Consider the following 26,263-nt stretch of genomic DNA (forward strand, 5'->3'; position numbering starts at 1 on the left):
AATGATTGCTGTTCAGGTTTGTCTGGGAAGAAAACAGCAATAATGACTGACATGGGAGACTGTGGGTTTTATCTTTGTCAGGATGTCAGCGATGCAAATTACATCCGTAAAGAGAATAAAAGCAAAGAGCGGGCTATCAAAAGCCTGGTTGGAGAGGAAGTTAGCACAGGGTTAGGACAATACAGCATCCTCAAAGCACGCCGGGCCAGGTACTTGCTGCCTTTATGCAGGGACCCTTGAAGTGCCTGGAGGCACAAATTAACTTGCCCCATGTCTTTTGAAGGAGGCATGTTTTATAGGTGGGAAACTGGGGGAGAAAGGGTGGTGTTTCCTGTTGTAAGGCAGGGACTTAGCAAGAGGCTGGGGCTGAGACCACATCCTTCCTCCTGCTGCCAGCAGTGGTCCTCACCCCCACCGCAGCAGCTGCGTGGGCAGAGGTGTCCTGGCACAGGGCTCTGCTCCTGCTCTGGCAGTAATGTCCTTTCCTATTGTAGGCTCTCCTTCAGATCATCTAATGCCATCTTATTATCTTCCTGGGAATTCCTCCTCCCTTCAGAGGAGAAGGCGTCGATCCCCCGCTCCCTCCCTCCCTGCCCTCCCCTGGCCATTTAGGCTCCTTTGATCTCTTTTGTAAGGTTCTCACACAAGAAAGTTTCCATTTTCTCTTCAGATCCCAGCACAGCTATTTGAATATTGCTTTGTGCTGCGCTGCAAATGAAAGTCTCACGGGGCGACTTGTCGAAGGGCCGAATGCATCGCTGGCTGAAACAGAGAGTGTGTGTGCGTGTGGTGCAAAGGAAGAGCAGGCTTCAGTGGCAAGGAAAAAAAAATATATCAAAGCGCTTTCTCTCTACCTCCTGTGCAATCTTTTGTGCGTTATTATGTGTTTGGTGTCATAACAAACTGATGGGCTGTGAATGGCCAGATGGTCACCAGTGTTCTCCACTCCACGCTTCATTTCCTCCTGAAAGCTATGCAGAAAAATGAGATCCCATCTCATAAATGAGTGCCCATCTTAAGGACATGTTTTTGAAGGCTCTGCTGACAATGAATGCCTTGTTCGCCTTGCTTTTTGCTGGCAGAACCAGGCAGTGCTCCTCGGTCCACCAGATCCGGCCACCACTGCGCTTCCTGATGTGTCTTCCATCGTTCTTGCTTGCTGGCATTGCAGGCCTTGGCTGTGGGGTTGAATTCAGCAGCAGATGTATTGCAGCTGCTGTGTTTTAGGCTCAGCTCTGTGGTACTTGGTTTGTCCTTGAATTTAGCCCTAAATTCATGCTGCAAAACCAGCTTCAGTATGTACTGCATGGGTCAGTGTGCCCCTCCAGAGCATCCTCGCAGGAGCACACCAGTAGGTGATGTGGGAACACGTCCCACTGCTGCGGAGCTCCAGCCTGCATCTCACCAGGACAAGAAGTTCGTGATACCCACTGAGGGCTGATGAACAGCCTCCATGACAGCCTCTGGGGCGGTCTCTGCCTGTTTCCCAGGGGACGAAGTCATGGGTTCCATCTTTAGCCCTAGCGATCGATCCCACCGGCTCGACAACTTAACTATTTCAGTTACTTACATAAGCATCTGGGCATCCTCTGTAGTCAGTAGAGAGAAGCCAAGTTGGCAGCAATTCTTCATCTTAAATCTCTTGTCATCTGATGCTGTGCTTAACTGACTTCCCCATTGACCTATCTTCTCCTTTATACCCTTATTGTATGTTCCAGTAGCCTAATTTATGAGTTTTTCTTGTTTCCATGTTATTCTTCCTTCTCTTCACCCCAGCCTCCCTCCCTCATCCTGCCACTCTGGCTACTTGAGAATTAATGACGGCTTCATACTGAGGGGCAAGGAGCAAGGATTCATCTGGCACCGGTGCATCGGCTCTCGGTGCTCCCCGCTCCCTAGGACAGCCCTCCTCAGTGAGCTCAGGTGATGCAGTAGGCACCATGCTGCAAACGCATGGCAAGGGCATCAAAGCTCCCTGTCATCTTGGGGAACACACTGGTGGTTGGCCACTGCTGAGATGAGATGTCCCTAAAAGGATGAAGCCCTTCCAGGTCTGCCGTTACAACCTGCTGTACAGTGCATCTTCATGCTATCGCAGTCTGTTGAGCACAGTAAAAGCTATTGAAGCACTTCATTAAAGATGCTGGGGGTGGTATTAAGCATTACTGCTTTTTGATACCAATGTCACGCCTTTAAATATTCATTAAAACTGCATGATCCCCTCCCTCCCATTAAGTCCTGAATAATCAATGCTCTGGTTTCTTCATACTCCACAAGCCAGAGATGGATCCTGCCTGCTCCTCCTTGCCAGGTTTGAATCCTCTGCTCTTAACAGTGATCTTCATTAATATCTTTGTTAAGATCTTCATGGAGGGCTGAAAAGTGCTTCCTCTTGCCACCTGGGATGGCCTTTTGGCATGTAGTACGGAAGGGGAGAGGTGTTCAGGCCACCGTGCTTCTGTGCAGGGTGAGATGAGCACTGACAAGATGCTCTATTAATTATGAGCGATGAGGCGGGTGGAGGGCTGGCAGCAGGCAGGTCTTGGCTGAAGGCAAGGTTTGACTGAAGGCAGGACTTTGCTTCTGTTCCTTTCCCACTAACCCAAGGCCAGAGGTAGCAAACTCTCAGTTCTGTCAAAATCAATTTGAAAGGCCAGGGAGAGGACCTGGGAGGAGGAGAGCAGGCATTCTTCTGTCCAGGAAGGGAGGCATTCGCCCCGAGACCACGCACCAGCAGCTGCCTCAGGACACCCTGCCTGGAGACACTGGTACAAACACTGGGATGGTCCAGGGTAGCAGAGGGGCATCTCCTTGCGGCAGTGTCCATCCCTGTGTTAAGATCCTGGTGGCATCCAGACCATGGTTTTTTTTCTGATGCTGTCAGAAACTGGTGGTGGGGTCAAGGAACCTTTTAACTTGATGGGTTACCACTGCAGCCTGGGCCCCTTTGACACTACAGCTCCATACTGCTGCTCTTTCTGCACCAAAAGGAGTAGGGTGAGACCTGAACAGGACAGAGCAATGCCCAGAGAAAGCCAGGAGGAACAGGACTGGCAGAGGAGCATCCCATGCCTTGCAGCAAGGGATGCCACGAAGCAGGGACATCTCAGCACAGTGGAGGTGGGAGCCGTTTGACAGAGTAGCTGCCTGCTCCCTAGAGAGTTTAAGCAAGTTAAACAGGTGCTGGGGTTTTGGTCTGGTTGTTTAGTGAGACAGCAAAGAGGAGGGACAGCAGAGGGGAGCAGGAACCCGAGGGGCCGTGGTCCTAAATAGCATCACTGGCGCTAAGCCAGCAGCCGCAGCTGCATGTTCGTTACCCCCGAGTCACACGCGACACCGCTCCAATTACTCCCTCTTGACACGGGCTAATAAGGGAGGATAAGGAGAGCCAGCGATTCCAGAAGGGTTACGCCGGATGCTTCATTCCATATTTAAACTTTGTTTCTGCTGGAACAAACAGCGGGCTTGAAATTTTGTGAGGCAGGGGGGGAGCCAGAGGCAAAGAGCCAAGAAGCAGGGTCTTTTAATGAAGCTGCAGCGAGGCGCTGGAAGATGGCTGTGCCCTTCCTTGGCATCGTGGGTTTGCACCTGCGAGTATTGCGGGTGCAACTTGTGAGCCCAGATGAAAGCAGGGAGGTGCACAGCCACTTGCAAAATAATTGCTCCTGCAAAACTGCGCCAGCACAAAGCAGGGGGCGGGAGGTTAAGGAAGTCTTGAAAATCAAGTCTCTAATGCTCTCACTGTATGCCACAAAGGACCATTCAGTGCAGGGAAGAGGGGTTTTCCCCCTGTTTATCCATGCTTCCAACTTTTATTGAACCCATCCTGCATTTTGTTTTAATTTCTAAGTCTAGAGCGGGGAAAATGTAGGAGGGAAATAACAGGACAAGGGATCGATTGGCACGTGGGGAAGTTTAGCAGGAGGTTCTGGAAATATGTGCCCATTAGGTTGCTAAGATCAGGTTCATTAGGAGACCTCAGTGCTGACAGAAGTGGCCTGACAATAAACTCTGGCAGCGGACACCCCCCACCGCTAACATAAGACAGACCTGCCATGCTCCGCTTCCCTTTGATTATTAAAAATGAAAGAGGGGGCTCCTTTGAGGTAGATGGGCTCTTCCATGAATTTCTGTGTCTTTCTGCTTGTAGGACCTACAACATGCCTGCCTTTGCTCTTACACACAAGCACCTTTTGCTGCAGTTTGTCCTTGTTGCAGCAGTAGCAATACTCTTCCCTTGTGTGCACGCAGCTGGGGAAGAGCTTTATGGTGATAAAGATGCAGCAAACCACAAGGGGTTTTTTGGCCATGAACCACAGGGCTTGGCTCTTGCATAGCTGCTCCAGCCTGCAGCCTGGCCACCCCTCAACACATTTTGCTGGACCAGTTTGCTCCCTTCTCCCATCCCTGCACCTCTGCTGGTGGCAGAGCCCACCAACTTCATGCTTGGAAAATGCCAGCAAGTGGCACTGAGTGTGTCTCCCTGGATAATCTTGCTTTTGTTGGAAAAATTAAACACTAGCCATCCATTATGTGATGCTAGTCACTAAATTCATTACCCCATGCCTCTTATCTATTTGTCTTCATTGTGGCTGCTGCCAGTTCCACCTGATTTTTGGTTTCAACAGCAATGTGGAATATATTTATCACTTTGTCTTTTGAAGCATAACTGCTTGAATAAACTCACCTACTTGGCAGTGTCTTTCAAGCCCTGCTTTCTGTAGGCTGATAGACTGGTTTATTCTGATAAACGATTTTAAATCTATTCTGAGATGCTGGAAAGGGGGAAATCACTTTCCATTTTAAAATGTTAAAGGTGAAAACACTTGGTTACAAGGTGAGGAGCAGTTACAGACATGGTGGAGTCCTCTGCCAAGCTTGGCAGGATCCCAAGGGTCCCAGGCTGCAGATCTGGGGTTAAAAAAGGCTCCCCAGTCTATTGCTACCAGGAGAGTCTGCAGCAAATCTGATACTTACTGGGGAAAGAACTGCCAGATTGCTCTATGCACATCCATGCATTTCTTTCCATTTGCAAGCAGTTTGCTAATGCTGTACGGGCCCTCTGGGCAAAGACGGGGCATTGCTGTCATTCTGCCATTGATGAAACAGCAGATCTCCCCAACCACAAATACTATAATTGCCGCATGTAGTGGCAGCCTTCCTTCCTCCCTGCTTTTCATACTGTCAATATGTGCTGGTTTTTGCAAGCCTCCGTAGCAGAGGGCTTGTTTCTGCTGAAGTGATGGCCCTGCATGGTGCCACGCACTAAGAAGGGTTACGCACGCTTTCCATTTTAGGTTTGTGCAAATGGCCCGTGACTGCCAACCTTCCAGCCTGTTCCCCTAACAGGCAGAATGCATTTTTAAATAACCTTTGTCAAATATGGATTATTTTGCAGCATTGGGGCTGCTTTCAGTGGGAGAACGGGGAGAGGTGAGGGGGCTTAGACCTTGATGCTCTTTGCCTGAACCCTGCAGGACTCTCCTCAGCTCTCCATACTGAGCTGACCTTCAGGTGCCTTCTATGAAGCCATGACTGCCAGGATGGGCAACTAAATTGCAACATTGCGTTGATTAGACACACTATCCAGACCATAGTTACCTGCAGCCTGTGCTGTGGGTTGGCTAAGTATCCCATATTCCCAGACAGACGAGGCTTATTGAAGCCCAGGCTACAGGGCTGCTCTTTGTACCAGGATAAAGTGGGGATCATCATGACTTTTCTTACACTCCTTCTTCTTCCTCCTTGCAGCCCCCGCAGAGTTTGTGCAGCATCCCCAGTCCATTTCCAGGCCCGTGGGGACTACTGCCATCTTCACGTGCGTGGCCCAAGGGGAACCCCCACCACAGATCACTTGGCTGAGGAATGGGCAGATCCTGGAGACCAGCGACCACATTAAACTGAAGAATAACAACAGGTAAGTCCTCGTGGGCTGGCCACTGGTGCTGCAGTGCGGGGTGGAGGGTACTCTGGGTCACACGGCTGGGTTGTGCCAGTCCCCAGCATCAGTCTGGAGTTACCACACATGGAGGACTGACATTGCCTGCCTGATGGTCCAGGGATAGCTGTCCCCGCAGGTGTAATTCTTGGGCAAAGAGCAAGTTAGCTCACACAAGCTTCAGCTTTTGTTGGACAGTGTATTTGAGGCAGGTGTGTGCATGGTAGTTAATTTTGGACCAGTCGGTGAAGGCTGGCAGAGAGCAGTGGGGTGTGCAGAACGTCCTGGTGAGTTGTGCAAGCCCTGCTTTTGCCATAGCCCTGTTGTACTGGGCAATGGCTGACATGCTCAGAGCCAAGATGGGTATGAGTGATCCAGAGAGACTGCATGCTGCCTGAACGCCTTGAAAAGGAGTGCTTTAGAGCCAGCTTGGCTTCAGCAGCTGAGGTGGGTTGCTGTCACACATCCCTCGCAGCGATTAAGTGCTCCCTGACCCTGCTTTTGAGTGAGGCTGAATTAAAGGCCACTGTTTTGAACTATCTGGACTCCAGTGGGAAAGAGGGGTGGGAGAGATGTTGGCTTTCTTTCTGCATTAGCAAAGAGCTAATGTGAAGGTAGTGATGTTCAGAAGCAGATCTGTGGATTCAACTTGGGCTTTGATATACTAAAACACTGCTCTGGTCCTACTAGCTGCACTTTGTAGGCTTACATTTTAGCACTTACTGCTTTATTGTATCAGGACATCACCATTAGACTTTGACTGATGACGCAGGAACCCAGCAAAGGTTTCTTTTTTGTCCTGATCATCACCTGGGTGTTTCTGGAAGGACCAAATTTTGTCATTTGGCTGGCAGGGGTCACACTCACTCTGCAGTGGAGGAGTCATGCTTTCACCCCTGAACATTGACCTGCCTGGGTGTGCAAATGCAAATACATTTGAAATAGTATTTGCGTGGAAGCTGACTTCTACTAAACTTCAGCCTTTTATCTCACCAGGGAAGAGTGTTTTCTCTGAGTACTAAATGACTGCATTTTCATGTGGATAGGAATGTTTGCACTGAGGAAATGATATGGTGGGATGCACTTAGTGTGAAAATTACAAGTTGATGACATAGTTTCTATGGAAATAGCATGGAACAATATACTGAAAAATAATAGTACTGTGTTGTAAACCTCAGTTATTGGTAGAGATTTGTGCTCTATGATGTCATACAGCTGCTGTCTGTATTAACAAATGTGTCTCATGAATGCAACTACCCAGCCTTGCTGGAGGGTCCAGACCATCCATTTAGACTGTTGGGAAGTGCTGTGCAGGCACCATGGCTTGTTCCTCAGGGGAGAAGAGTGAGTTTATTTTTCTAAGTTTCTATAATAATATGGCTTTTTGTTTTCATGTTTGAGGCTTTTTTAAAGCTTTTCGATATGAAGGATGGAAGGATGTGTGTTGCAAGAAGGATAAGATGTGAATTGTAAAAAAATCGTGGAGTCAGTGGAAGTTTTCTCTGAGCTGGAAGTTATTAGAGCTTCAGGGAACGTTGTGTGTGCTCATACAGATGCCACTCAGTCCAGGCTCCTGGTCTTCTAGTTCATTGCATGGGTTTCTGAGGAATGTCTGCCCTTACAGTATGAACAGAGCAGAAATGGGAGAAGGGAAATTAGTGCATCCCCTTTTACTGACCAGGAAGTGGAGTCAGAAGTGACCGAAGACTTTACAAGCAGTCATTAAAGCCATGACAAACCTCATACTGCATCCAGCTCTGCCTCTTGCCCAAATGTCTTGCCTGTGAAATCATTCCTTGTCACCGTTTGAGGAAAGTCTTTGGTTATGGTCACGTCTCCTTGCCAGGTCCCTGTGCCTTGAGGTGTGCTACACGTGCATGTGAACCGCAACTTGGTGAACATCGCTGTAATCGTTTTCTTATGGGAATCATTTAATGCAATTTAGCGTCAGTCTTTTTCCACCGTGAGCTAAATGATCAGATTACATTGCATCTGGCACTGGCTGAGGGAGCTCAGCCAGTTATGGGGGCTCAGCTGACACGTGGCATCTTCTCAAGCTATAGTAACACGCTTGTAAAGCTGAGCCCTAAGGCCATCATAGTCAACAATGTTGAACTTTTGGCTTCTTTTCGCACTAGTCTTGGTCTACTCTGACCCCCAGCTTCAGGCAAGTGGCCATGCCTTGTGGTTTCCAAAGCTGTCAGTCTGAAAAATGCCCTCGCTGGTAGAGCAGGGCTGGGTGCTCCACAAATTGGAAGAAACAGATCAACGGGTGGGGGTTTTTCTGAGCTTTTTCAAGTTGTCCTTTGTTTCATTCTCATGGGCATGACTAAGTGCTGTAACCCACTTAGTTCCAGGCAGAATCAGTTTGTGATTATGCCCTGGATTTATCAGTCTATTGCACTTGGAAAATATTTGTCCGTGTAAAGATGGATCTTGAATCTACTAGTAATGAAGCTACTAAACTGTACTATGAGCTTTTTAATTAGATTACATGGTTTCCTAGAAAATTCATTTGGATTAAAACTCTGCTTAATATGGCAATAAAGGTCTGAATGCCCCCAAAGGATTTTTAGAAAAAAAGAGTGAATCATCCCAAATCATATCATGTGCTAATTGATTGCAAAATGCATCATTATGAGCAACTTCATTCTGGTAAACAAACACAGCTAGAAGTGAGGTCCAGACCTGCAGAACATGGTGTGTTTGAGATGCGGCTCTGCTCCTGCAAGCTTGAGGCACCACTCCGGTGGGCAGTAGTGTGTCTGCACAAACCCACAGGTGATGGGAAGATCTGTCCATCAAACTATTGCTTCTCAAAGTTGTCAAGGGCCCTTTGGCATCTATGTCATCCCATGCTGTCTCTCGTATGCAGTATCTGCCAACCCAAGGAGAGCAAACCCTCCAGATCAGAGGACTTCAGAGTCCATCATTGTAGAGATGGGACAGCAGCTTCAGGACTGGATTCACTGCAGATTGGATATGGCTGCTGGTATGACATCAGTCACTTGCTAAGCAACTTCCAGCCTTTCAGCACAGTAAAATAAGCCTCACAGGCTGTGACCGATAAACGTCTCTTCCCTTGTGGTCCCTCAGATGTGAATTCTCGTCACCTGATGTGTTGACGGTTTCTGGGCACATTAGCAATTAAAGATCAGCCTTCTGCTGTGCCCTCTCCAGAGGTGGTTGTTATGTTTTGAAAATGCCAGCTGTGTGGGAACAAAATATCCAATCGATGATTAGCAAAAATCAAAAGCAGTTCTGGGATAGCGGATAATTGTTAATGAAAAATGCATGAAGGCTCAGGCGTAGGGAATTGTGGGGTTTTCCATTAAAAGCTGTGAATAAAAATCACTGAAGGAGCTGACGATGGGGCTGCCTTGCCATGGGTTGGGGATGGAGCTGATAGCTGTCAGGGTGATGCTGTACTGAACCGTGCTGTCAGATGGAGAGGCTGATGGAGCCTTTTTGACTTTGGTGAACCTGTTCCAGTGTCCAGCAGCCACAGGGTCTGTCCCTCTCTTGTTGAACAGAGATGCCATTTTGCCCATATTGTTCCTGGTATGATATGGATTGAGCATGAGAGGTGTAATGGGCATTTCCAGCAAAATTCCCACTCAGCATCACCAGCCCAGCCCGAAAGCGAGTGTATCGCTGCAGGAGGAAGGGGCGGTTACTGAGGTAATCCTGGGCTTGTGTAAAATCTTGCTTTCTAGGGTACTGCTTCAAAATTTACAAGGAAGCATGAAATAGTACCCAAATTACTGCTCTGAAAGGTTTATTGCTTTTCTTCCTTTGACCCAATCAGGTTCAGGGGGGTAATTTTCAGCCCAGAAGTATATAACACTGTGGGGTTTATATTGCTGTAATAGCAAGGAACAAAGGCCAATATCTTCAGAGAAGGCAGGCTCTAAATATTGATTTTCCAAGAAGATTTTATTTACAAAATGGTAATTAAGGGACTTTGTTTTTTCCATGGGAAAAAGTCTTCGTTAGAACCTGGCCTCAGGTGGCATTTGCTCTCCTCAGTGACCTTTGCTTATGAACTATCTCCTTTTAAAATTCTTCCTCACTAGTTTGCACTTGTTTTAGTGCTCTGGGAATGACTCACTTCAAGGGCTGTGAATGTTCGAGGTTTGTCAGGAAGAATATTCCTCCATAAATAAACAAACTTCAAGACAACTTTGTTTTTCTTGCACTTTTCATGCTGCTTAATCCTAGTGCAGATACAGAGAGAGATATTCAAGCACAAACATCCAAGCACTTGGGACTAGACAGCCCTTTTGGTACCAAACCCAGGGAAACTAGAGCCTGTCATTCCCAAGGTGGTTTTTTTTTCTATAAACCCCACGTTAGCTCAGTGCAAAGAGAAGCAGATGTGTTTGTACCTCCCTTCATGGTACACACACCCAAAATTTTGAATTTGTAGGGATTTGGACACCTTAAGGGAGAACAGACAAGCCTGCCGATAATTTATGGAGTAAGTTTGAAGACTGTTGGTGATTATGGGAAGGGTACCATAGAGCAAATCATATTTCGGTTACCAGAAGCATGACAAATAAGTACATGGAGGACTGGGATGTGAACCAGCTGCTCCTGATTTAAGAATAATTTATGGGTTTGACTTTGTTTGGAAGACACGTGGAAATGGCCTTTGCAAGGAGAGTCTCTGCATGAGCACCAAAAACCTCACTAAGAAGTGGAGCATCAGTGTGATCCCACCTTCCCTGCACCAAGCAGGGATCCTGTACTGGGATCACACAGACATATCCCATGAAAGAGATCTACAGCAGCCCAAGAGCAGCTGATGGAAACAGGCATCAGTCTCTCCTTCTCACGTGGCTGCAATTATTATGCTACCAAGTTGCCTGTGTAGTTTTTCTCTCTGTTGCTCCACTGAGCTGCTCTTGAAGTGTATCACCAATTTGGGGTTTGAAGTGTTTCGTTAGGCTGTTGCATACAGCAAAATACATCTGCAGAGAATGGTCCTTACACAGGAGCCTTCAAGGCAGGACTAAGCCCATTGTGGGGCAGCCTGAAATCAGCCTCCCACGGATTAGGCTGGGTCTTTTTCCTCTCCAACACTCATGCCGCTTGTTGGGAAGAAGTTTTGGGGGACTTTCCATTGATCAGCACATAGCTCTCCCAGCTATCTGCATTAGCAGTCCTACCAACATACGTAGGACTATCTATTTCATCTGCCTTCCCTTCCAGCAGCTTTTCCTGAGATGTTTTGTGCTTCTCTGTGGTCCTGCAGATGTAAAGACTTTTCTTCTCATCCCTGGGACAGGATTCAGTTAAGTCTGCGATTGCACTTTCTGGCTCGTGCAAACAGATTGAGTGGCAGCCGAAGTGTTCACCAGATCACATAATAAGGAGCAGCCAGCTCTGGCTGTTGTCTCCTGCCTGTGCCAGGGTGCGCTTCCCAGCTCTGCAGGGATGGGAGGACACAGCTCCACCTTCCTCACCTGGGAAGACTCAGACCACCTCTGATGTGGACCAGAGCTGAAGCAAGGGACCCAGCTACAGACTTCGGTGTTTGGTTGGATTGTGGAGCTGAGCCAACCACTGTTTGTCCCCAATGTGGTGCCTGAGCAGTGGCCAGTTCCCAGAAGAGCTCAGTACATGTCATGTCAAGACAGTGCAAACCCATGTGTCATGAAGCCAGCAAAGAAGGATCAGCATTTCAGGATGAAACAGTGCCACTGCTGTGCCTCCTGTAGCAAATGTGATGCTGTTTACATCATCGCATTTGCAGAAAACACACCGTACAGCCAAATCCCTGTCCTGCCAGACTCTATCCTCTCCCAGGGATATGAGAAGGAGCAACATCTCTAAACAGCTTTGCAGGCTGAGAGTCTGCCAGCCCTTTCATCTGGCACCAGCAGGGAGGATGAGCTGGTTCCCTACTGCATGGTGCACCCTGCTGGGACCAGCAGCATCCGTCCAGAAACCGCTCCTGGGTCTGTAAGCACAGAATCAAGGTGGGATCCTGGACAGTGGGCTTCGGTACCTGTTAAATATAAACCGATTTGTATGGAAAGGGTTCCTTCTCCTGCATAGCACGACGCAATGTCACCTAGGAAGCCCTGCATGATATTTAATTTTTGGAGGTGTAAGAACACACTTATAGAGGGCTGGGGATGATACGCACTGTCGCTCTGGGCTGTTGAGTATCACTCTTCAAGCTTTGCACCTTATTCTCAGCCTGCATGAGCCAACCTCCTGCAAAAAACAGGGCATTTCTGTAAAGCCGCCAACAACCAGCACTGGAGGGAAAAATGCTCCTCTCCAGCACAGCACCTGCCAGCAGCCCAGGAGCGGTTCATTTGACACAGCGTGGCACAAGACGACCCATAACAAATGGAGGCAGAGCAGGGCACAGGGACGGGGCATCTGAATGCAGTGCTGGTGGCTTTCTGTAGCTGCCAGCACTTAAAATGCTCTCCCCGCTAGCCACAGCCTGCTCTCTGCATTAATTTCATCACACTCCCTCTTTTGTGCGCCTGTGTGCGCGCGCATGCTGATATCCTTCCAGATGGGCCCCTCTTCTTTGTGCTGTTGAATCGATGAAGAGGCTTCCTTCAGTTCTCAGACTTTTTCAGAGGAGCCTTTGGAAAGCCGATCTCCGGTCACTGGCCCAGACCCCTGACCCGAGCCTGATCAGTCATCCTGATTGCCTATGAACTGGGAAGACAGCTTGGGAATACCATGGCTTTCGAGCAGCGGAGGCTTCTTGCTTCAGCTCAGCCGGGTGTGAATCTGCAGTGGCTCCTCTCCCCACTTCCATCAATGCCTGTCAGGGCATTGTGCAGAGATGTGATGGAGCCCTCGGCTCGCTGAGCGGCTTTGGTGACCAGCAGAAAGCCTTCTGGCATCTCGCCTTGTCTGACGTGCTCACGGCGCTGCCAGTCTGGCACTCGCGGGAAAGTTTTCCAACAGCAGATGTCCCAAAGTGACAGATTTTTTTCCTGTTGACGGGAAGAAATAAAAGGACACTGCATATTTCAGATGGTTGATGCACAGAGACGCTCTGTGCCTCTTCACAGGGCAACTACATATTTTCCTTTTGTTTGAGCTTCCTTAAAAAAAAAGAAAAAGGCAAAAAGCAGCAAAACCTGGGAAAGCTGCACTGCCCCTGCCGTGCTGCATCCTCTGCATCCCAGGGTGTGATGTGGTGGGTGAAAGCAGAAAGAATTTGTCATTAGTTAAGCCAAAAGTGGATGCACAGCAGAGGTATCCACTGGGATGATGCTGCAGTTCATGTTACTCACTGCCAGCTCCTGCCCTCCTGTCACCAGTGAGCTTCAGTGCTCACGCTGGGGCTTGCAGGGAGCTCAGCAGCCTCCTCTAGAGCTGTGCCTGTGGGTGTTAGAGGGACCGACAGAGACAGAGAAAACTCTTATTCTCAGGAAGCTGGTGTTTAGATGCCGGGCATTCTGCTGTCAACTTCTCCACACTTGGTTTCTGCTCCTTTAGCAGGTTTATAGGCACAACCAAAAAGCCAGTTGTGTTATTGACCCTGTTGCCTGCGCATCATTCCAGGTAATGTGGTCCCTGGGAAATGGATGGCCAAGGCTCTTATTGCACGGTACATCAAAACACAGCCTTGTAAATCTCAATGAAAATGAACTTTTCAAAACCTGAAGCAAGTTTCCAGCTACCTGCCATGTTCGTTCTGAGGAAATTGATTTTATTTATTTCTTCTGACTTAACTGTGCATGACAGTGTTACCAGCTACCCTGGGGCCTCTGCAGAGAGGCAGCTGGGAAGGCTGAGACACTGCCCAGCTCCAGGTCCCAGCAGCCAAGTTCTGTCCTGCTCCAGGACCACTGGCATCCAGCATGTCATCTGTGTCGCACAAGAGGAGCTTTGCTCACCTCCCAGTCCTCCCAGGAGAAAGATGTTTCTCTCCATGTAAAACAAGTAAATACACTTGGAGGCAGTGGAGCCTAAATACTCCTCATTGTTGCTGGGCTGCTTTGTGCTTGGGAAGCTTAACGCCACTCTCGACTTGTGTGCCAGCCCGGCCTGGCTGCTCCTGGGTGCCCAGATGCACAGTGGCCACATGGAAATAATCCCGGCATTGATGGGGCAGAAGGAAGCGCTGCTGCTCCTTCCACACATCTGCTTTGTGCAGAGCTGCAAGTACAGCTTTCAGATGGCGTAATCCTGCCTTCTGCCATCTGTCCTCACAGGAATCAGCCCTTGTTGACACAGTTGAGCCACACATCGGGTCCTTCCTCCTTGTGCCCCCCTCCCTGCTCTGCCTTTCACCTTCCATTTAATCAGATACATTGAGCCCGTGGCTATGAGAGGAGCTTAGGGCTGATTCTCTAAAATCACCATATCAGCTGAAACCATCACATTTGATATTCCATTTACAATGTTTCCAAGGAAACAAAGGCACAGGACATAAATAGATGACTGTTAAACATTTGCTCACTCACCATGGCCCTGATAATTTGCAAGGCAGAAATATGAATGTTAAATCAACAGCAATAATAAATTTTAATATAGGAAGACCAATATTTTGCTGCAATTAGAGGAAGCATTCGTTCTGACATACAGGCAGGTGGTGGCAGGTTATTTATCATTTCTACTTTCCATGTACAATTTTTCATTTGCATAAAAGGCAGCTTTGATTATGACTCCCCAAAAGCCGTGAAATGCCCCTCACATCAGCAGGGGTGCTTGGGATTTACTCATGTGCAGTCAAGTCCCGTGTCCACCTGGAATTCACCACAGGAGAAGAAAATAATTTATTTCTCCCTAGAAGTAAGCAGCAGATGTGGATTTGGTTAGGTTCAGGTAATTTCATACAGAAAAACAGCAACCAAAAAGCTTGTGTGAACTTTGGTGTAAGCCAACAAGATGATGCTGAAACTTGAAGGCATCATGATCTCCCAACGTTCACGCCAAGCCAGAAGCAAAACACAGTTCAAATGAACTGGGAAGAATTGGAGATACAGATGCACAAATAGGGGTTAATCAAGAGTGGGGCATATATAGGTGATGCTGTAAAATGGAAGCGGAGGCAGTGATGAGTTGTGTTTTATACAGTGCTGGGGGGGTATATCCTGTAGCCTATCCATAGGACTAGTCAATCCCCACAATTTGCAGTAACAAATACAATTACGCTGCTATTTACAGTGGTGTCAAAGCTGTCACCAGGTTTAGGTGGTCCAGTCTGGGCCCCTACTGGACTTTCATTTCTGAAATTTTCCCGAAGGTGCCCTGTTTGTGAGAACATCCTACGAGCACTAAGGGCGTTGTGAGCATATTTTATCATATCCTGAGCTGCTGCCTGAGGGCTGGTAAAAACATCTCTAATGTCAAAGGCTGCCTTTCCATTTCCAACTTGGAGCTGGGCACAGTGTAGTAAGACTCCCCACCCCATGTTTTGGAAGGGAGACACACTGGTTATTTATTTATGTGGCCTTGTGTCTGCTGGATAGTCACAAATTGAATCGTGTTGTTCCTGGCTTGGTTCTGAGGGAGGGCGCAAGCCCTGGAGAGAGCAGAGCTTTCATGGATGGGTCTCTGTCTGTGAACAAATGTTATAAAGAAAAGCTGTTTTGCATGCTGAATGGCAAGACAGAGCTAAGGTGTTACACAGTTATTTCTGAGTCAATATTTGCTGGTGTTTGAAAGATATTGGGCATTGTAACCCTTAGACTGGCCCTGAACTTGCTCTGGTTGTACATAACCATTGCTGGAGGGTCATGCAGTGCACAAAGGGCCTTCAGTTCATGTGGCCACATGTACAGAGGAGTCTGGTTGTCCCTGTGCCCATCAAGCCACTACACACCCCTCCCAGAGGTGGTGCGGAGATGGGCACTGTGCTCAAGAATGCAGCCGTTTGGGAAGCTGGTACATGGCTGGCTTTCTCCCCTCCTTTGGGGATGTTTTCCACCAGGTAGCCAGTGCCTGTCTTTAACTTGGAGGCTGAAAATAGCATCTAAGCCTGATGTGGAGGCCCCCAAGAGCAGGTTGGAAGAACCATTCTGGTTGCTGCCCTGGGTGAGCAAGCCTTGATGTGCCAGCATCAAAAATGCGCTCAGAGGTTTTGCAGACAAAACCTGCGTCTTGTTTGTAAGCTTTGGCTTTTGGCTCATGGTGATCATGTTTCTGAAAATGCAGAAGCAAGAGCTGAGGCTGTAACCCTGCTGGATAAGTCGGCTAATCCCAATGTTACCCTAAGACTGCTCTAATGTGCTATAATGCAATTAGAGCATCACCAGAGGGCTTTCTGGCTGTGCTTGATTAGACATGGCTTAGCAACTGTGTGCAGTGCCTTGATGGGTCTCACTGGCATGTACTGGAACTAAGCCAGTTAAAGCTAGTTTGGGTGTATGGATGGACTTGCCACAGAGCTATCTCTGTTGTGTGACTGGGATCTTCCTGAATTCAGGGCTTCAGATCCTGTCGTTACCCATCACACCCTGTGTCCCCAGCTGCCTGTACTTGAACCGCAGTCTCTACAAGCTGAAACAGAGATACTCTGCCCAGTCATGGGATCTGGGGAATGATGCATCCACCTCCTGGGCTTTTCCTTCTCCAAAAGGACCAGCCCACAGCTTCCTGGAAACTTTCTGTGGAAACAGAGACATGTGGGGGGGCATGGCATGGCTGGAGGGGAGGGATGCCCACCACAGAGCACTCGGTGAGATGCTTGTCCCTCTCGTGTCCCCATGCAGCACTCTCTCCATCTATGGGATCAACCAGGCAGATGAAGCCATCTACCAGTGCATCGCTGAGAACAGCGCCGGCTCCACGCAAGCCAGCGCTCGCCTGACAGTCCTGTGGGCAGATGGGCTGCCCGGTCCTCCACAGAGCGTGAAGGCTGAGACAGTCTCTGCAACCACCATCCAGGTGTCTTGGAAAAAGCCTCTGCAGAACACCAAGGAGATCATCGGCTACGTGCTGCACATTCGGAAAGCTGCAGGTACAGTGCTCTACCCACTGCCCAGAGCATCCTCAGCCTTCCCATATTTTAGCAACATGGCCCACTAGGTAAACCAGGTCTGCACTGCAGTAGACAGTGCTTTCACCCACGTTCTCCATCACCTCCCTGTTTCTGAAAGACAGAGATGAGGCAGTAATGCTGCTGTAAATACCAAAAGGGTGGGGAGGGTTAAGCTGCATAGTCAAATCTTGCTGCTCACTTAGGTGCACACAGAAATGTAAGCAGAAAAGGATGTGGGTAGATACTCATCCTCCTTAGTGACCAAAGTTACTACTTGCAACATCTGTTTAGTCTCTTTGGTCTCTGCAAAGCCTAACGTCGCTCTGTTCTCTCTTTCTTTGCACTTCAGACCCTGTAGAGATGGAGTATCAGGAGACTGTTAGCAAGAGCACCTTCCAGCAGCTAGTGACTGATTTAGAGCCCTCGACCAGCTATAGCTTTTATATAAAGGCTTACACCTCCCGGGGTGCCAGCAAAGCCTCAGAAGTCACAGTGGTGAGCACGCTGGGAGAAGGTAAGGAACACTTTGCACTTGGACTGTCAGATGCTGAAACCCACTGTGTGTAGCAGCAGCACGAGTCACCCCAATACCCACTCCAGAGCGCTTTGGCACACAGCTTGTGGTGTTGATGCTCCTTGTTCCTGCTCTTGCTCATGCTCTGGGATATTGTGTAAAACTCACTTGTATCATTACATGGGAGTCGACTGATTGACTTAAATGCGGCATTGCCTCTCACAGCTGATGTTGTAGCAGGGGGTGAGTGGAAGTCTGCCTGGTCTCGTGCGTTGCAGCTGCCCTGGGCTTCTCCTAAATTGCTTGCTAAATGCAGATTTCCTGCTCAAGCAGCATCTCAGCATCCTCCAGCAGCCCTGGTACTCACAGCTTTTACTTGATAGGTGCCACACTTTTATAAATTTGGGGTTTTTTCTCTCTACCCTGGAAAATCACACTGAGCTGTCCTGACCTACAAATCCCTGCCTTGGAGCAGCCTTCCGTTTCAGTTAGAGCAATCTCCAAGGCTTTTCCTCTGACTTGGCCTCCCAGATGTGGCCACCAGTTAGCTTCCCCAGTAAGAAAGTGGGTGCTGTAATGCAGGACCCTTGCAGAGACACCAGACAGAAACTAGAGCCCCAGTGTGATCTCTCAGCCAGCATTTTAGGAATGTTTTCCTAGAGGCTCACGTACCTCTCCAGCACCTCTGAATCTTGGCTCGTCTCATATATGGAGACAAATTTCTTAGGAGTGTTGCATCAATCTCACGAGCACTCAATAATTACGAATTTGCAGCAGAGAGGACCTTGGGTGTGAGGATGTTATTTAGAATCAAATGGAAGAGTGTGTTGACTTCCAGTTGGGGGATCCAGTTTGCATTCTGTTTTCAGCCCTTGCAGATGTTTACTACAGCATTTAAACAACAACGCCAATAAATCCTCACCCTGCTGGGTTGTTACCCTGCAAATTTATTTTCCTTGGTACTCCACAGGGAATCAGTCATCCCTGGAGTTTGTTTTTCCTTCCAGTTTAGAGACAGAAGGATGGACTAAGGCAAAACTTGAAATGCTTTGACCCAATGCTCTGAGTTCAGCTACTGGAGCTATAAGCCAGCCATGCTTCATGGAGCTGGGTGTTTCTGCAGAAGTCCGGGTCAAGCGAGAGAGGAGTTTTTGTCATTATTGCCTTCAATCACAACAGGAATAGTTAGGTATCTAGTAATGGGATCATAAATTTCCTGGCTGTCTGAAGTTTCAAGGCATTGCTGTCCTGCTCTGCTATCCTTTAAAAAAGGCTTGTCCTGTGTAACAAAGCTTCAGCAGTTAGCTCCGTGTTCAGGATGGAGCTTGTCCATGTTCAGGACAAGCTGGCTTGGTTAAGATCACCCAACCCCAGCTTGTGTTTGCCCTGTAGGAAGATAAGAAGAGATTGAAAACCCCCAGTTCTAGCTTTGCTTCACTTGGTTGCCTGTTGCCTTCTGCTCACAGAGGAGAGAGGGGGTCAGAGAGCCAGGATCCAGTGGCTTTTGTCACCAAATTAAGGTTTCATTGCAGATCTGACTCTTCTCACAGCCAAGCCATTTCACCCTGTGCCTTCCCAAGGTGACTTCCCTGGCCTCGGGGAGCCCCTGGATCTGTGCTAACAGCCTCCAAAAGGGATGGGATTTCCACGACATGCTGTGTCTCGGCGTTTTCATCCTGCCTCAGCGCAACACACGTGAGATGTGCAGAGATGTGTGTGAAGTCCCATGGTGGCAGGACCCCACGTCACCGCACTGACATGTCTAGCCTGGCATGGAAAGGGCACAGGGGGTGAATCTGGCAGTCAGGGACAGCTTGGCGGAGCCAGGGCAGTGCTTGTCGGAGTGGTCAGCAGATATGCTGCCAGCTGGAGACTGGTCTGAGTGACCATGTTATACTGGTATTGTCTGGAGCAGGAATATGGTGAAGGTGCTGAGGAGCAGGGCAGCTTTTGGCTCAGGGAGGTCAGCTTTTCAGGGCTAGGAATATGCTGAGAATGCGCTTGGCTGAAACCTCCAATGCTTTCTAGAAGCACCATGCTCCTTCCTTTGTGCCGGTAATAATTTTGGATGGAAAGTAGAAGGGAAGAGTGTAGAGAAACTACCCAAGTGAACCTTGTCCTCCATAAACCTTTCTCACTAGGAAGGTCCTCCCATCTCCCCCCGTCATTCTCCCTCATGCCATTTCACAAATGCTGTGGTATTTTAAATCTCAAACTCTCTCTGCTTCATTAAGCAGCACACACTCCTTGTTCTTGTCTTTTAATGCTTTTTAGGGTTTTCTCCAGGACTTTTTGACATTTCTCTAGGATGAAGACTGTTCCTTTAGTCATCTTCGGCTAAAGACGCCTTCAAGAAGAAAGTTGAAATGACCTGGGGAAAATTCCAAACAGCACGGAAGAGGAAAACAAGTATCCCAGCCCTTAGCATGAGGGAGATGCCTCACTTATAGTAGATCCATATTATGTCTTATATATACTTCTGTGAAGCACCTATACACTGGTGTGTGTACATATATTTATACACACACAGAGATATACTCCATCTGTATACACTTATTTGTGTAATAACATTATAAACAGCACATGCATTCTGCGAGTGCATACATATAATCAATATTATACATATATATACTCAAAATTTGAATAAATACTATATATTCCATACTTTGAAGGAGAGATATTCTTGTGGTTTTTATTAAATGTAAGGCTCTGCAACCATAAAATAAAGCCAACTCTTCACAAATCAGGATGGCCCACATCAGTGTTTATTTGTCCATGGGATAATGCGATTTCCCTTTCTGTGGCGTTTTCACCGATTTGGAAAATGATGCTTTAAGCAAGGGTCCAACTTCTCAGAGGGGGGATCCAGACAATTCCTAATTTTGCCCTAGAGGGAACTGGAAGAATTAGAAAGAGTGTTTAATTGGAGTGCAAAAACATGGAGCCTTTGGAAGAACGGTACATTCTGGTATAAATAGAATTTACTGTGTTTTGCACCCAGAAGTTGCTATGTACAGCCTTCCCATCAATGACATGCACATCAGAATAAATCCTAGCAAGAAGAAGTACTTCCAGCCATTTTTTCCCATTGGCAGCACTCAGGCAAGATGGGATCTCATTAACCTGACCCAAGACACCTGGCTCTCAGAGTCTTTCCTTCTGAATCTGTGTGGAGATGCTCACCAGTCAGCAGGGACTTGTTCCTCTCCCCATGCTTATTCGGAGGGTATCGGGCAAAACCTCTGCAACCTGAAGGAGGGCATCACTTTGGGAAGAGACAGGACTGCCCAGACCCTCCTGCTCACCAGGAGACATGTCTTTCCTTCCCCTTAATCTCACGGAAAAGCTCAAGCTCTCAGTGCCTGGAAAAGGGCAAACCATTGTGCTGTGTGATTTTGCTTTTACTATTAAATTGAGGAAATGCCCTTTTTTTAGCTCTCGCCAGTCATAGACTGACACGGCCACATTTCATCCGCTTTTCACCATTGCTCACTCAATGCCTGTGCTGAACTCTGCCAAAGGCCAGGTTTGCACTGCTCATCCTTTAGAGACCCTTTGGGGAAAAACAAAGACAAGAAGCAGCATCAGTCTAATGCAAGCCCAGCAATCCTTATATTTGGGAACTTTTCAGCTTGTAGTCATGTGGGCTTGGAAAAACAGCGCTATTTCAAAGTCCAGAGGCTGCTGGAGAAGCGGGGCTGTTCTGCTGGATAATTTTGCTGCAGGGTGTCACTGAGCTGAGCTGGCTGCCTGGTACAGCAGTGCCCAGAAGCCCTTCTCCCTCCCAGTGCTGGAGCAGAGCCCTGGGCAGGGCAGACCCTGCAGCGCCTGGTGTTTTGCACCTTTTGAATGGTGCCAAAGGCTGTGGAACTGATGGGAGCATTTGGCCTGGGGGTGTTTTGTGGAAATGAGCTGGAAAAAAAGTCATCAGTGAAATGTCCTGCCGAGACACATCTCTGCCTTGGTGTGCTCAGTGTATGAGAAAGGGAGGGAGAGGGGAAGGAAGAGGCTTGGGGTTAGCGTGGTCCTGTGTGTCCCAGCACTGCACAGGGCGCCGGGGCAGGGTTTGGTGCAGAACCACCTTTGGAGAACCCAGGTATCTGCAGCACGAAATTGGCTTTGGTTTGCAAATATTTTTGCCTTTCAGCCTGGGCTGATGGGGCAGGATGGGACCAGGCAGCTTTTTGGGGACCAGGGGAGGGAATGGCTGGTGACACCCTCGATGCTGCAGCACACCCCGAGAATGAGGGCAGGGGTTTGGGGCATTGACTGGAGCAAAAGGCATCCTGGTGGACTTTGAATCAGGCCTTGGTGACACCGGGCAGGAGCAGGGACATCTTCCCAGCTAAACCCCCATGCGCCCCTAAGGCCAGGTAAGTGCCTGCCTACCAAAACAAGCCAGCCACAGCTGTGCAGAGATCTCAGCTATTTAGGGCTGTTAACGAAGATGCCCCCCTTCTCTCCTCAGCCCCCAGCACAGAATCACAAACCTCCCTCCTTAAAGCCAGTGGGGAGAGCAAGCTGCCACGCACCCTGCAAGTCAGTGCAGGTACCTAGCATGTTTTTAAGATGGATGTCTCCACCTCCATCCCTTCTGGTTCCTTCCTCCCTGGGGGATTAATCACTCTGAAAGGTCCTCACTACCCTCAGGGCAAGGGCAACAAAGTGGAGTTTGGGAATGCATTGCCAAAGTCACTGCATTCCTGCCCTGACCCGACAGAGCTGAGCATCAGATTGCAATGGAGTGTAAAAGTAGCCTCTTTGCTTGCTGAACTGAGCAGAGAAAACCCTTGGACACTCCTACAGCTCCCTGAAGAAGTTCAAAGCTGTTAAACCAGGATCTGGGCTGATCTGATTTTTCTCAGTATCTCATCTAGCACGTTCTTTGGCACAGCGACCACAGGGAAAGGCTGCTGGGGAATTTCTCATCATGCAAACTAGAAAAGCACATGCAACCCACTGTCTTTCTCTCTCTGTTTCAGTCCCAGCCATGCCATCCCTCTTTATTAAAGTCATTAACAGCACCGCCGTGCAGGCTACATGGGAGCCCTCCATCAAACTGGGCCAGAATGAAGGCTTCAAGCTTTATTACCGCAAGGTCCACCTCTCCCAGTACACAGGTCCAGTGCTACTGCCCAGCAATGTAACAGCGTACAACATTACCCACCTGGGTGAGTATGGTGGCAGCTTGATCCATGTCCCTTCTCGACCCTGCGAAGGTCTGTTGCGATTAGCATGAGAGAGCTTGGATGTGTTGCACAGCCACTAAATGAGAGGTGCTGCAGCTCTCCCCAGGGTTTTGGGGTGCTTTCCCAGGAACAGGTGCTTGCTTGCAGCATCTTTTGTGTATTTGGCAAGATGTGCATTTCCTAAATAGGCATCACTCCGGGAGGTAACGCTAATGATTAACCCTGAAATGCTCTTCTTGTGTCTCCCTCAAAACAGATGCATCAGTGGTGTATGAAGTCAAGCTCCTTGCCTATAACCAGCATGGGGATGGAAATTCAACTGTCCGCTTTGTGTCCTTGAGGGAAACTGTGGAGAGGACAGGTGAGACGGGATGTCAGTCTTGGTGGTGGTTTGTGAAAACCGGTTTGCAGGAAGGTGGCGAGGCTAGACACATGCCCCAGACACACACAGCTCTACGCCCCATCTCCCCTTCAGCTACTCATTTAGTTTCAGCAGCACAAATAATGATGAAGCAAACCTCTGCGGGGCTGGGAGCACCTGGTACTGGTAGAGGTGGTTTCTCTGCCACATGGCACCAGCCCTGTTGGCCAGTCCAACTTGATGACTTTTCACTAAGGGTCAAAAGAAAATGTTCCTATAATTGCCAGTTTTGACCCCTAATCTTGAGCCAGAGGTGAGGCCATGAACATGAACAAACCTGAACAGCTCTGTGCATAGGCTGAGAGCTGCCATCCTCGGGTGAGACTTGATGCACTGAGCATCTCCGCTCTCCTGGATATTTTGACTCTCACTGGCACCAGGAAGGGAGAACATGTGGCTTTGGAAAGGAGAAGGGCTGCAGAGCATGAGCACTGCATTATGTGGCAGAAAAGGAGAAACCTCTAGAGGAAATCTCTAAGTGATCACACCTTTCATATTCATCTATGTGTAAAAACCATCCTGCTGCTCTTGGATGCCTTTTAAGCCTTCCAGTGGGAGTATCTTCAAGAGATAGTTATTACTTCTCTGTCTGTTCTGGAGTAACTACTAATCTTGCTGGTATCTGCGTACATGGTGCTTACCATCAGGTATCAGCCTGCTCAGGCATGGTGGCCACCTCTCAGCTCCCACCTCATTAATTGCAAAAATTAACATCAGAGTCTTTTTTGTTCATTAGTTGTGTCTAATAACAGCAGCCTGGGTAACGGGGCTGGCTCTCTACAGACCTTCCAGCTCTACGCTTGCTGGGACTGCCTTCCTGGGGTTCCAGGAGCAGGGGAGCTGCTTTGGCAGGCAGTGACCCTCCTGGCCCCCCACCCTGCTCTCCTCTTCCCCACACACAGCTCCCAGCACTACCCAGATTCCAACTTTAGCTCTGGACTTCCCAAAAGCTAGAGGAGTGTAGAGAAATGAAGGCAGGTTAATTAACATTGATAACATACAGCTGTGGGATGGCTTCAGGGGCAGCAGGTTGGCTGACATAGATAATGTGCAGCTGTGGCTGGTTCCTGCTAAGTAGTTAAATAGCTCTAAGGGGTGTGGAAGAGGCACACTGGATGAAGAGAGACCCAGAAAAAGCAGAGGGAGGAGGGAGAGCACCCCACATGTAGGAGAGGCAAGAAGTAGGGTGGGCTGGCCTGAAGGGGATGAAGAAACAGTACAGAGAGTAGATGAACTGTTGAAACCTTGTGGGGGGATTGGTGGCCGTGCTGGGGCACGGCGCAGGAGCTACTTATTGAAGTTAACCTGGTATGGGATGGTAAAAGCCTTGTTACAGCCGGCTAGTTTGGATAGTGCTGTGACAGAGGAGCAATAGGAAAATGGCACCACTGACTCCCCTCTCCCCTTTTCTTCTGGCAGTGCTGAATTCCCCGTGCGACTGCATGAAGGACAAGCAGAACAATAAAACCTCCACCACTGGCATCATCATTGGGATCCACATTGGCGTCACGTGCATAATCTTCTGCATCCTCTTCCTCATGTTTGGGTACAGAGGAAGGTGAGGGTTGCTCGTGCCGCTACTCACGTGGGACAGCGGTCCCTAATGCTTTGTGGGTGTCCCTGCAGGGTTCTCACACATCACACAGTGATGACGGACTGTTCCCTGTGCACATCTCGGGACACGCATCCCGCAGCATGAGCTTGTGCAGCCTGGCTCCTGTGAACACTGGGCGCTGTTTGTGGCACAGCTCCTGCCTCCCTCCCAGACATGTGGACCCAACGGGCTTCTCCAAATACTCCAGATCGGCTCCAGTCCCCATCGAGAGACCTGGTAGTTCCCAGGAGTGCCACTCTGGCTGCTCTGGCAAGCCTTGACCCTCCCTGTAAAGCAAAAGCCCTTTCATGAGGAGGGGAAGAGACGTGACTTTATAGGAGGGATTTAAGGAGTGAAGGAACGTAGCACAGGGATAAGGCAGGCTTGGGGGAAGGAAGCAGGGGGAGGCACCAGCTTTGCTCACCCTCAGGCTCCATCTCTTTTATTTTTCAGGCTGCTGATGTGCAAAAATGTGCAGGAGCAGCTGTCAACCCCGCAGATCCCCAGGAGCCAGCGGGGTGCTGCAGGCCTTGTCCTGAACGGCGTGACTCGCAGGGACAGGGATGACCGGGACTTGAATGGAAAGCAGCTGGATATGAACGAGCTGGAGAGGTTATTCCCAGCATCCCCATCCCAGGAGCAGCAGGATAAGGGTGTAACGGTAAGTCAAGCGGGATGGGAGCATCCGTGGGAAATGCAGATGTGGCTACATATCTAAGAGCATTGGTGAGCTGCCACTGTCACTGCACTGTCGCCTTCTCTCTCTCCAGTCAGCTCGCAGCTCGCCGGCCCCCCAGGACGACACCCAGATATCCACGCTCCCTCTGGATGAGTTCAGCATCATCGAGGAGCAGCCAGAGCCCCTCCCGAAAAGCCCCCGCAGTGGCAGCCCTGCTGCTCTGGCTCCCGACCATGGTTCTGCCAATGAAGGATAAAACTGCCAAGACTTGAACCCTCTTGTAGGAGTTACCAGAAACCAAACCCACGGCTGGTGGTGTCTTTACGAGTTGTCAATCTCAGGTCAATTGAAGATTTCTACAGTCTGATTGTTATTTTTTTGTTTTGCTTTATTTTTTTATATATATATATATAAATATATATGTATACAGCCTTTTGGAAACTGAAGTTTATTGTTCTGACCTCTCTTGGGCCTCTTGGTGTGTTTCTTCTGACAATGGCTTTATCGAGACTGGTCGTGATGGATTTCCCCTGCAGCTGCTAAGTAAAAGACTCCTTGGCAGAGTTTGGCAAACTCTCCTGTCTCTGACAGACTGGGGATACGGTGGAGTGTCCTTCTCTTGGCATCCCAGACTTTTTCCTGATCAGCAGCTTTAGGACTACTTTTTGGATCTATTTTTTATTTCCAGAAGACTGGATTTGGAGAAATCCTAACTTGACTCCAAAAATCGAGGCCCAGGAAGGCTGTCTCTCCGTGGATTTGATGGTTTTGTACACTTTCACTATTTCTCAGGATACTTTTTTGCTGATTGACTCTAAATAATATGAAAAAATGTTAAAAAAAAAAAGTGTGTGTGTCAAAGGATGCCTGCCTGAGGGCTACTGAAAGACTTGGACAGACAAGCCGAGTGAACTCAGAACCTACCTCAACCGGAATGAATGTCTTCTGGGAAGCAGAAA

At 48.7% G+C, this 26,263-nt stretch overlaps 1 protein-coding gene across 1 annotated transcript in view; it reads left to right on the forward strand.

Moving 5' to 3' along the window:
- The window catches only part of IGDCC3 (immunoglobulin superfamily DCC subclass member 3), a 106,698-nt gene extending 81,092 nt beyond the window's left edge, over positions 1 to 25,606 (forward strand). Inside the window, exons 7-14 of the mRNA XM_040602566.1 lie at positions 5,752 to 5,917; positions 16,639 to 16,886; positions 17,257 to 17,421; positions 22,404 to 22,592; positions 22,867 to 22,971; positions 24,451 to 24,589; positions 25,079 to 25,286; positions 25,396 to 25,606. Of these exons, the coding sequence (XP_040458500.1) occupies positions 5,752 to 5,917; positions 16,639 to 16,886; positions 17,257 to 17,421; positions 22,404 to 22,592; positions 22,867 to 22,971; positions 24,451 to 24,589; positions 25,079 to 25,286; positions 25,396 to 25,560 (1,385 nt within the window). The 3' untranslated portion in view covers positions 25,561 to 25,606. The remainder of the gene's footprint in view (positions 1 to 5,751; positions 5,918 to 16,638; positions 16,887 to 17,256; positions 17,422 to 22,403; positions 22,593 to 22,866; positions 22,972 to 24,450; positions 24,590 to 25,078; positions 25,287 to 25,395) is intronic.
- The last annotated feature ends 657 nt before the right edge of the window (positions 25,607 to 26,263 follow it).

The sequence above is a fragment of the Falco naumanni genome, chromosome 7, assembly GCF_017639655.2.
Source record: "Falco naumanni isolate bFalNau1 chromosome 7, bFalNau1.pat, whole genome shotgun sequence".
NCBI lineage: Eukaryota > Metazoa > Chordata > Aves > Falconiformes > Falconidae > Falco > Falco naumanni.